Below are 12625 nucleotides of genomic sequence, written 5' to 3'. Positions count from 1 at the left end.
TTTTTATTTTTAGTCTTTCTTCTTCTTGTTTTTTTTTTTACCACCAGTCTTTCTTCTCATTTTATTATTTTATCATTCCTGAATTTACATGAAATTTTATTGAATCATTCACACATTTTTACAGGTTTATTTCTGTGAGAGCTTAATTATCACAAATAATGGCCCGTGAACATTGACCAGTAATGTTGAACGTTAAGAAATTGGTGAGGTATTATTGGCTACGAGTATCAAGAATTACGAGAACTCCTGAGTTGTTTTTTTGGTTTTGTCGTTTATTTTTTGCCAGCATATATGAGAATTTCATTGTTTAATGAGACGTGAAGGAAAATCATATAAACTTTCTCATAGCTAACACGATTTTGAAAGAGTTCTCACACTCACAGATCTATAATAAAGTTAGGAATATATGGATTAACTCACAATCTGCAACTAATTTGTAGTTGGATACAAGTCTGTGACATGATAGGTTGACAAAACTAGCATCTTGTGCAAGTTGTATTTTACCATTGTTAGCAGATTGGTGGGGAATAACAAATATTTTTTATATATTTTTTTATTTTAAAATTGTAAATTCACTTTTTTACTTTAGTTTTGTGTGATAAAAAATCATATTTTCTCCCTAAGAATTAATTATTTAAATAACAATAAACTGCTTCTAAATCATTACAAAAAATACAAATTAAAAATACATTAATACAGTTCAAAATAAATGTATATCAATTACAATAAATATATTAAAAAGTTTAATGCAAATCCGAAGTTTGATTTTTTTTTTTTAATGAATCATAATGTTAGAAGTTTTATCAGAAATTGCAATAACATTAATTATGCTAGATCATCTCAATAGATAGTTTTATTGGGGAGATCTAATGAATCTTTAATTGGGCCTGAAATTGTATATGTCCACTAATGTTAATATCTTGATTCAAGATCTTAAAATATCAGGTATATGCACATGTTTTATTCAAACCAGCTATGTCAATAGTGCAATTAGCTTGCTAGAAGACAATTAGTATAGATGTAACTAGATTAGAAGCAGCGAGACTGAAGTTAAAATAAAAATTAATTATTATCACGTACTTTTTTGTTGTCCAAATGAAAATGTATAGAAGTCAATTAGTATAGCTGGGCAACGAAAATTTATTCTTCATGTCTTTGTTGTCCAAATAAAGGCTTTCCATTTTCTAGATAAGGTTGATTAATTTAGTTGTTAATGATTTGTCATAATAACTCGAGTCCAGTCTCAGTTTTGGACGGTCCAGCTTAACAAATTTTATTTTATTTTTTATTTAATAATTATTAAAATAAAAATTATAAAAAATTAATAAACTTATTTTATTATCAATATGGATAATATAAATTTAATCTTATAACCCAATTCAATATTAAAAGTTTTTAAAAATTTTAAAAATTAACCATAACAGTTCAATTTTAAGATTTTACCAAGTTTGACAATTTAGAATGACTTTGTCTTCTTCTTTTTTAAATGGTTAGCTTGCTGCGAGTGTTCACATGAAAATAAGCTCATTTTTTCAATATAATCCACATTTTTGTGTGAACTGATGGGTTAACTTGCAGCCTCAATTAAGGTTGAAAATAGGCTTAGCTCCTATTAAGGGCATACGCTCTAACTTATTTTAGGTTCAACCTAAACTATTTATTAAATAGGTTCAGGTGAAATTTATGTCTTTAATTAGACCTATTTAGTTAAATATATTAAGCCTAATTTTTTAAGGCCTGTCTTAAGAGCTGAATGGGGTATATTCACACACACACACACACACACTCACTCCATATAATATATGACACACTCATCAATTTTACAATTTAATTTTTAATCAATTTATTTTTTAGTTATGTTTTCAATCAAATTGAACTTGTATATTGATTTTAATATTATTACTTTATTATTGTATTGTAATTGATAAGTCATTTTAATTATTATATATTATAATTAATAAATTATGTTATATATTCATATTAATAGTTTTAATATATATTTAAGACATTTAAAACTAAAATGCTACCTTATTTAAAATGTTTTTTTTTAAGTAGGTTTTTAAAAAAGCTTTTAAGTTAGGCCAAGTTTTAGAGAAGCTCATACTTGAATTATGAGAAAAACTTTATATATGTTTTAAATTAAATTCAAATTTTTAACTTACCATGCAAACTCAAATTTATTTAACTAAATTTTAACTTAACTTATTTTCACATCTAAATTTAACCCATATTATCAGCTATATCCGTGTGTAGCTAGCGAGCTTTAGAGGCTGCGTGCAACTTTTTTCGTGCTCATTCTGGTTCCATCTATTCTTCGATCAATTGTACATTCTTGAGACTTTCTTAAGAAGGAAGGGGCGCCAAGCTCCTGTCTAATCACGGTTATGTTTGTGTGTCGGCGTTTTTTTGGGTCAACCTTCCCTAATAATTGCCTCTCATTTATAGTACTGTGGGGATATTTTCGGGAAAACCCTTGCGAAATAAAATTTCATGAGAAGTCATCTCCTACTATAACCATGGGAGAATTTTTTGCAAGAAAATCTCCGCTTTTATAAAACATTTGTGAATCATATCACGTAAATATACATTACTGCTTTCTGTAAAGTTTAATTTTACTTCCTCTCCACTTCCACCTAAGCGCACAATGGCATGAATTAATTATAAAAAATCTATCTAATATACTTTGTTGGGGTCAAACAGAGTCTTGCCGTGACCCACGACTCCAATTGTCAAGTGCAATCCCTTCACTATCTGCTAGACATTGAGCAAGAAATCAACCATTGTTCACTAATCCATTCTAACCCAAATTAACAAATGAGAAAGAAAATTAGTATCGATAGTTTGATGCATTGCACAGGGCTCAAATAGCAAAGATGCAGTATTAAATAAAATGCCATTCTATGGTCATATCATTGCGAGGATGAATGTACGTTTTATGTAGACCTTGATTGCGGGGAAATCTTACAATGTTTTTTCGCCTTGTGGCGAGAAGCCTTGTAGGCATTTTTACAAGGGCAATCCTGGCGAGGATTGACAAATGCGCAAATAGTAAACTAGTAAATACAATAATATTAGATAGAATCTTCCCTTACGAAAGGCGAAGAAAAAGGAATATAAAACCGCGTCTCTATGCAATGACACAGACGAAGTATTTATAGAGAAGAGTTACACATTAGTCAATACTCGTTCGTCATCGTCCGAACTCCAAAGAATGCGAGCATCCGCTGACGGTCTTCAGCGGCATTTCTTAAGCGAGAGAGTTCACCTTTGTTACTCAGGACAGCTCTGTTATCGCTGGTCGCTACCTCCGGAGTCGATTTTCCAAGCTTTGAACGCATGATTCTCCCTCTTGGCTGGTCATCTTGCTCGTGTACTTTCCCTGGGGTTTTGATTTTTGCTGCGACGAGATAGGGCTTCAATATATTAACCAGGTAGAAAGTCTATGCCACTGTATCTGACTGTCAATTAGTTGCAATTTGGTTATTGCTGTCCCAAACTGAAATTTTCTTGATATATGAATAGTTTCAAATATAGACCTTGTAAGTCCATGGAAGGTAATCAAGGTATCGACCCAGCCAGTACTGGTACTGATACTGGTATGCAACTAATCGGTTCCGCAATTTTTTCCTCTCCTGGAGCAACTCTGAGGCCACAAAACCGATTCAATGCTCCCAGCCCCAATTTCAATGCCTCTCAAATGGGCGCGTCTGCGCTTCTGATGCAACAAAATTTTAGTCCTGAGAATCTGAAACCCGGCATACCTCCATCCCACCCAAATATCCCATCTTCGTCACACTATCCCCCAATTTCAGAGTTCCAATCGGCTTCCCAGCAATTGCGTTCTCCGAATATGAGACCTCGTTCTTCCCATTCAAGGTCTTTGTCCCAACACTCATTTTTTTCCCCGGATTGCTTGCCTCCATTGAGTCCTTCACTTTATTGTGAGCCCTCGGCGACCCCTCTTTCTAACTCGATTTCCCCAGACGTGTCCATGGAAGAAAGTGTGGTTAACTCTCATGGCCCTGGCATTTCTATGCCCGTCAATAGGGATCATGCCTTTCAAGCTGGTCCTAGTGTTCTTCCTCGTAAAGGGCACAGGCGCTCCAGCAGTGATACTCCATTAGGAATCTCTGGCTTCGCTCAATCTTCTCCTCAGCTGGTTGTCTCTCCTACTTGGATGAATCTGGAGAATTCAATTTCTAGAGGAGAAAACTCAGGATTGGAGAAGCCAATTCAATTGGTAAAAAAGGAGCTAAAAAAGGATGAGGGTCATGTTGATAGTTACAATGCAAAACCTATGGTTGAGAGGAAAGAGGATGTGATGGATGATTTAATTAGCGTGTATATGAATTTGGACAATATTGATAATGTGAACTTATCTGGTGCGGAAGAATCAAAGACTTTTGAAAGCAGTGATAATGAAGTTGAGAGTCTTGTAAGTGGAAAAACTACCTCCACACAAGGGGCAACTTCGAGCTTTGTGGAGGAAAGGAGGGAAGGAATCAAGAGGAGTTCTAATGGGGACATTGCACCAGGCTCCCGTCATCGGAGAAGTTTTTCCTTGGATAGTTCTATAGGAAATTTGCATATTGGAGATGATTCACCAAAGCTTCCTCCTTTGGGGAATGGAGTTTGTCAGCGCTCACCTAGCAATTCAGCAGATGGTAAAACATTTGAGATCAACATGGAGTTGAGAAATGGTGAATTCACTGAACTGGAGCTAAAAAAAATAATGGAAAGTGATAAACTTGCTGAGATTGCTTCGTCAGATCCCAAACGTGCAAAAAGGTACTATATTTCTTGTTCTCTTCTCCCCTTATTTTATCTCCTATTAAAATTTAACTCATGATAGTTCATATATATTCACCCAGAATATTAGCTAATCGTCAATCGGCTGCTCGATCCAAGGAGCGAAAGGTGCAGTACATTGCTGAACTAGAGCACAAGGTGCAAACTCTTCAGTCAGAGACAACCACAATGTCTACTCAATTTACCACACTACAGGTGGGCACCTTCTAGGATGAACTCATGTCTTCTTTTCCTATTTAACTTTATCAACTATATATATATTTTTTTATGAAGCAAGTTTTCATGAATCATGCTCACAACTCCTGGTTCTGTGTTTTTGCTCTTGTTGCCAGAGGGATAACTCACATCTTAAAAGTGAGAACAGTGAGTTGAAATTCAGGCTTCAAGCCATGGAACAGCAGTCCCAACTGAAGGATGGTTTGTATATGCCCTTTTTTCTCTGCCTTTTGGTTTTAGTTAGCTGAATCTGGCTTCCTATTCAAATTGGATGTTTTTCATGTGTGCTTTCCTGGGAAATATCTTTATATATGGGATGATGTACATTAATTATTCTCTTAAAAGGTTAATAATATTCACTTCATGGCAAAGATTGCCCAACGATAACTCTGCATGCTGTTAATGAGTCAGTTGTGTACTGTATTCTTCCTTAAGGCTTGTTACATGAGCATTTCTGCTTCTTTTTGCCTGCCTGGCCTAGGAACGTCTGCTTTCATCTTGTCAAGCACCTGCAAATTTTGGATTCCAAGGGCATTTTTCTTGGTCAGCAAACTTGACTTTTACCTTCTTGTTTGCTTTGAAGAAGACTCTCTAAGCTGCATTTCAAGATTTCTAGCTTGAATTTATTTTGGCCAAATGTTTATAACTTTTCATTCATCAGTGGACTACATTAGCTTTTAATAAGAGGGGAAACATAACGTCCTGGTGAAAATTCAAATATTCCTTTGCTTTTTCTAGTGAAATTAATTATTTTGAAAAATAAAAATTACCCTCATTTTTACCACTTAAATTTTGAGGCATCTTAGTGTTAATTCCTCGTGGTCACTGAATACCATTAGAGGGCCTCCTTAAACAATGGTTGCTACGAACCCAATATCGATTTCATCTTTGTTGCTGGATTGAAGGAATACCTCTTGTTAGAACTAATATTAAAAAATAAAAGGAATATCTGATGCTTGTTACTTTAGAATATCTCAATTTTCCTGTTATTTTTTAATATTTGATGATATTGGCTGGATTAAGATATTGTCGTCTTATTTCAAAAACAATAGCAAGCCTTGTCCCGTTAGGCAAGGGTTGGCTGTATAAATTGCATGAGAACATTGTGCTCTATCATCAGTCAAGCTTTTAGGAATACTATTAATCAAGAAGTCTCATTCAATAGCTTCCGTAAGTGTTCTCTTTAGTCATCTTTTACTTCTCTTTACAGGGTTTAAAATTATTCATTTCATTCTCCTCACTTGTGCCTTTCACGACTTCTCTATACATGTTCAAACTATCTCAAATGATTTTTTATCATTTTTATTTCAATAGAAGTCACGCGCATTTTTTCTTGTAGATGCTCATTTTGTATTTTATTTTTTCGTACATCCTCATATTTGCTACTTAAACTTCATGCTCCTATTGTCTTTTTAAAGCTCAACATTCATACCTATATAACATGATTAGTCTTATATCAGTTCCAATAAAATTTCTTATTAAGTTTATTAGGTAAGCTTCGATCATAAATAATTTCTTTAGCCTTTTTTCATTTAAACCACCCAACTTATATTTTATGTCTCATTTCAAACCAATAAAAAAAGATAGTTCTCCAGAACATGTTTTAAATTTGTCAACTTGAATTTGTGAACGGCATGATACCTTCACCTGATCAATCTGGTCCTCTAATTTCTCCCACCCTCTTCTTTTTATTTTAATTTTTACGAGGAACATAAGATGTGCTGTGGGTTATACTGTTACCAAACGAGAATGGGAATACTGAATGAAAAATGTATATTGCATTAACGAAGATGGATCTATACAAGTGTTTATATACAGGATTAAATACACTGTATAAGGCTTAATAAAATCAGTTACAACTAATTAACAATCAAACAGAAATTATTCTGAGACTAACATATACTAGCATCAATTCTACTTGACAATTAGCGCATTTATGAAGAAGTATATGCCATGTTAATTTCACTATTTCCTGTTACGTTTCCAACCCCCCCTTTCAGCTGCAGGGTCCTTTGCTTTTATGTTTCTTAATTTAGCAGGATGCTAGAATGTCTTGCAAGTGTGGTAGGTTTACATGTAAATGACTATGCATTCTCTTGTCTTCCTATTTGGGCAGCTCTGAATGAGACCTTGACTGCTGAAGTCCAGCGTTTGAGGCTTGCAGTCACAGAACTTGGTGGCGAGCCTATTCTCTCGGGCTGCATAGCAGCTCGCCAACATGCTATTAATCAACAAAGGTTCCAATTGCAGCATGAGCAGCCTGGCCAGCTTAAACGATCGCAAATGCAACATCAGCCTCAGGAGGAGACCCAGCCTCAGTCGCACCAGATTCAACATAATGAATTGAATCTCCAGCCTCAAAATGACAAAGCTACTGCCTTCTGAGCTTGCACCGAATCATAGATAGTCGCTCTCCAGTCAAGCTACATTTAATTCCTTTAGGCGATGGGTGGCATTAACTTACTTTTATATTTTTAATAGTCTATACATCAGCTCTATTTAATTTATTAATTTGTAGGTTTCACCCATTATAAAATATATGCTCGGAACAGTTTCTTGTTATTGTAGTGGTCGTGTTTTGACTGCATTTTCGCCCTTGCTAATGAAAACAATCTTATATTTCACAGTATTAATTTGTTCTGGATTTAGAGATATCAAAAATTCTTGGGAGCGCAATATTTTCTTGAAGGCATTGTCTATATGGATACACGAGTGTGAGCACAGTGGATTATGGAGGATGTTTTCTGAGGAAATCAGTTTCTGTTAGCTGATGAGCGAAGGGCTGTGATCCTTTGGTGGTGAGTCTTGGGGCGTTTAGTTTGTTTCTTTGAGACACGACAGGGAATAATTGAACACAAAATAAGATTGTTGAAAGTGAAGCAGGAGCTCCGCAGGTCCAACATGGAGGAAGAATAACTTTATTAGAACCGCAGATGTGTGACTCAATTGGCATTTTTTTTTAATAGGGAGGCAAGATCAAAGCTTGAAAAAGTTGCATGCTACAGCAACCTACGAAAGGAAAAACAAGGAGAAATTAAAACCAGAAATTTTGTCTATCTCATATATATATATATATATACACACACACACCTGGCATGACATTTAATCGGAGGTTCTTTGAGATATATAATGTCGCCATTTGATCTATGAGCTTTCCTAGCTAGATAATCTGCACACAGTATGGTACTCCTTTTGTGCATGTTGCACTTGAACATCCCAATTTGAAAATAAAACTGATCTTGTATCATTAATTTCAGCTCAAATAGTGAGTTCTGTGCTTGGCTAAGCCGCCACCAATTCAGAAGTCACTTTTGTATTTTTTTTTCCTGCAAGGCTTTCTATTGTAATTTGTCAGAGTCCTAAAGTTGACTGATTTCTGATCCTGAAGAAAAAAATTTCCAAAGTAGGAGTCGGTAGAAGCCGCATTTTAGTTGTCAATTGAGGATTGACACTCCCTTGCCCTTTGGTTGGAATAAGCGTGGGCAGCCAGGTTCTGTTAAAAATGATATGTTCAGTTGTTATGAGTGTTCAGTGAACTGCTGCAAAGTTCAGAAATTCAAATTTTATTACAATAACTTTTTTTGTTCGGAGGCTAGCGTCATCAATGCTTTTCTTCTTAAAAGTAAGCTATGTTCAAGGCAAGTGAAGGGTTACTAATATTGCATACTCCAAGATCTAATTTGAGCTAAATTAGGACTCATCTTTCCTCCCGAAAAGGTCATCTTGGTTATAAAATATTTACCCATCCTTTTGTGAAGAGCAATCCAGAGGTAATGCTAATGCTGTGTGTCACTGATAGTAGTGGGATGATCTCACTATAGCTGTTGTATCGATAATAAATTTCACTTTGTTAGAAGGTAAAACAACATGTCGCAGGCAATGTCGTATCACCTCCTATACTATCTATGTGGTTTATTATTGTAGCTTTTGGTGTTTTCTTTCTTTGTTTTTCTTTAGTATTATTCTGCTTGCTGATGCAACTGACAGTGTCTACTCCTTTTTCAACAGCTTGGTAGATATGACACAGGTTCTGCTGAAGGTATTTTAGTTGTATTAGTTCAAATTGAGTTAAATGTTTACAGATACAAGATTTCCTATTGGCCAAAAGAAAAATAGTCAAACTTTCCCGTGGTCGTTCCTGGTTAGAGGCCTGAGAGTTATTCCTGACCAATCCTATCCTTAGTTTTAGCAGTTAGGAAGGCCTGCATTCTAAAAGGTCCATAAACTGGTTGTTGATTTGAATGCGCTGCAGGAATTGAAGAATCTGAGAGCAAAACTCTAGAGGCTAAGCAGACAGGGAAAAAATGGGTGCAAAAGGAGCCGACGATTCTAAGAAGAAGTCAGAAGAGTCATCTGAATCTGAGGCGGAAGAAAGTAATGACTGGGGTGATGACGAGAGGGAAGAGCAAGTGAATGGTGAGGCAGAAAAAAAAAAAAAGACAACGCGGTGGAAATAATTTAGGGAGAGGTCGAGGTAAGGCATCAAAGAAATTAGCTGCTGGGGGAAAGGATCTGGCCGCGGACGTCAGCAAACAAGAGCCCTGAATCTTCTGTGAAGACATTTGCTAGAGGAAGACCCCGAAAGTCATGACATTGGTTTTTTAATCATAAAAAATAGCAGAAGTGTACTTGCATAATTCACCGCCACCATTGCATCATATTTAAATTTTGGCCTTGCTAAATGTTTTACTTCGCATTTCATTTTCCACAGTTCTTGAGGGTGCTCTCTCCTTTTCCAACCTTTATTGTCTGGGACTAGGGAATTGTTTTTTGCTGTTGATCAAGAAATATGAGGCCAGATTTTGGTCTCCCTATGATAGCCGGACGATACGGTGCTCGAGAGTAAGTTATGGTAATCCACAGTTATAACTTGTGTGATGGGATTTTGTTTTTTGAATCAAAGTGAATGACATGGTGGTAGAAATAGATTATAGTTGCTACTTGAATGCTGCCCGTGTTGATTTATCTAATTGCCCATCGATCGTTGCCGATAAAAAAAAAAAAGGAGGCTTCTAATTGACGCCATTAATATGGTTTGCACGACCGGATTGGTTTCTAATATAGAGGACAGATGCACTTGTATTGGCATCCATAAGCTCATTGCCATGAAATGGGGGCGTGTTGTGTTCAGCGGGGATACAAGTTCCAAGAGCTCATGAAACGACCATGATGGCGGCTGTCTTCTGGGCTTCCTTTCAAACCTCCAAAATGTTGACTACTGAGGTGCCAGTGACAAACTTACGTCCACCACTCTAAAGTCTAAAAGGCCAGCATGAGCCCTGAAATGAAAGGCTGCCTGCCATTATCATTCTTCATCTGCCGTTTGGTCTCACTCTTCCATCATTGGTGACCTCGAATTACTTCTAGTGAGGGATGGAAACTGAACGAAAGGGGGAGCGACCTACGAACGAATAAACGATAAAGTAATAAAATATTAAGTCTCGAGTTTAATTATGAATCCTCTTGACATGGCCACGTATAATTGAGTTCAATTCTATCATATGTGTTACATCCCGCGCATAATAGGTTAGCACTGATATTTATGGCACAACCAAATTAACATTTTCAGGCAGCAGTGAGTCGTTCCGGGTCCATATGCTTTCAATTAGACCTCACACCGGCACAGCCTTTGCTGCTTCTTTATGGTGTGCATTATCCATTAGATTACGCTTGTAATGGCGGAATTACAAGTTTCACCCGGGAATATTTTAGCGGGGCTCATGATCATTGTTATGTTTAAACGGTGGGAACGAGGCAATCAGAAATAGCGCGTGCGTGCGTGCGTTTGGGTGCTTGGAATCCCATGTGAGAGGGGGTCCACTGGCCTAGTATAATAGATGGAAGTGGTGGCCAGTCATGTGGCGTCGTACTTAAATGCCTGTTGATTGCTGAAATGATTCTTTCTTTATGATTGAGACGCCTTGCTTCCTTTGAGATGCTAATGCTACCCTCCTTCTCCGCAGCAAGGTTCCCAAGCATTTTACCAAGAGGTTAGATGGTGGCATCACACCATCTGTGTTCTGTGCCCTGCACTATAGTATTCCCATTAATATCATCAGATGGATGCTCGTACAAGGGATGGGGACCATGCAACCTCGTATTGCTCAATTATCCCCGCAAATGAAAGTACATCATATACTTCTACATACCGAAATCTAATAAGGTGTCTGGCCTCGTGTATAAAAATCCCTGAAAAATAAAAGAACGAAAAAGAAAAAGAAGAATGAAGCCTGCTCGGCTTGGACGGGCCACTTCATTATGCCTTGGCATCGAAGGTTTCTTTGCCTTTTTTTCTTTTTGCTTCCATGAACGGGGGATGGGTAATTAGACTTGTTTTATCATGATGAATGCATTATAATTGTCCCGGTTGTGGCCCCACTGTGTGCCTGCTCTGGAAGAGGCATTCCAAAAGCCAACTCACAGCTTGGGAAAAAAGGGGGGGGGGACACAGCTCCAGCTTTCCCGACACAAGGCCACACATCTATACCCCTTGCCTTTTCTCCTGCTCTCCAGACTTAGGGCTGGGGCAAAGCATATGGCATTCTATTGCAGATGTTACAATTGAAGTTATGTATCTTGTAAACTGGAATAGTCTTCCACATGCATCCCTCTATTAGCAACTCTTCTTAAAGGACTCGGCTACTAGCTCCCCAGCCTTTTTTATAGGATTGAATTAGGGATGGGAAGGTAGCGGTTACAAGTAGGGGTGGCAGAGGGCAGAACGTAGTTGGAGAGCGGATCAAATCTAAAGAGCAGTCAGTTGAAAAGTGGCGCATCCACAGGAGAGAGGCCCCATGTGCTCCTCCTGCTTTCATTTCTTAATTCTCATATGCCCCTCCGGAGCAGTGCCCAGCTCCCATGTGCTCTTACGTGGCCTCACTTTACCCCGTCCACGTTTCAGGTCACGACAAAATTCCTGTCAATCTTCTGCTTCCTTTGTATCTGTATAAACTGTCGTCCGCCTTTTTTATAGCCATCTGATCCGAAGCTTTTAACCATTTCAATATTTCTCTGGAGATTTCGATAATTGATTTTACGGTTAATTATATTTGAAGGTGGCCAAGATAATGAAGAGAATGACGGGAGTCCTTTTACTTTGCTTCTCGTTTTGGAATGGGATGGCTTTTCAAGGAAGACCACCGAATCACGCTGTGTACAGTGAGCAAAGGATGAATGAAACCAACAGATAAACTCCTTGGGGCCCGGCACTTGACAAGTCGTTATCTTTTCATTCAATCTCATTTTATTTTTTCACTTCAAGCTATCCGAATCACGTATTAATGCGCGCGCGCAGAGTCAGAGAGATAAGCTTGTTGATTATCTACAGAGGACATATTACTCCCCTCTTTTTAAATTATAAGGTAACTTTAAAAAAATTTTATTATTATAAAATATAAGATAATTTTAAAAAATAAATTTTTATCAATAATTTTTTTAATATTATTCTTTAAAAAAATTAAAATAATATTACAGTATAATAATTAAATGTGTAAAGGTATTTTTTCAAAATTTATATTTTTATTTAAAAATAATTTTATAAAGTATTATTATTATATTTTATTAGTATGTATAATTTTATCTTAAATTATTTTATAATTTA

The 12625-nt window shown here is 36.6% G+C and overlaps 1 protein-coding gene across 2 annotated transcripts; it reads left to right on the top strand.

The window, feature by feature from the left end:
• Positions 1-3152: 3152 nt before the first annotated feature.
• Positions 3153-7658, top strand: LOC129302979 (bZIP transcription factor 29-like). Of its 2 annotated transcripts, XM_054941942.1 has the most exons (5): positions 3154-3431; positions 3523-4788; positions 4872-5004; positions 5142-5226; positions 7142-7658. In XM_054941942.1, the coding sequence occupies exons 2-5, from the start codon at positions 3548-3550 to the stop codon at positions 7408-7410; spliced, it is 1728 nt and encodes a 575-aa protein (XP_054797917.1). In that variant the 5' UTR covers positions 3154-3431; positions 3523-3547; the 3' UTR covers positions 7411-7658. The 2 variants fall into 2 exon arrangements, with proteins under 2 accessions (XP_054797916.1, XP_054797917.1); XM_054941941.1 differs by having other exon boundaries at positions 3153-4788.
• The last annotated feature ends 4967 nt before the right edge of the window (positions 7659-12625 follow it).

This window comes from Prosopis cineraria, unplaced genomic scaffold, assembly GCF_029017545.1.
Source record: "Prosopis cineraria cultivar Desert tree isolate PC_DT_omini unplaced genomic scaffold, ASM2901754v1 PC2, whole genome shotgun sequence".
In the NCBI taxonomy this organism is placed as follows: Eukaryota; Viridiplantae; Streptophyta; class Magnoliopsida; order Fabales; family Fabaceae; genus Prosopis; species Prosopis cineraria.
The sequence above is the reverse complement of the archived record's forward strand: the minus strand, read 5'-3'. Positions and strand labels throughout refer to the sequence as shown.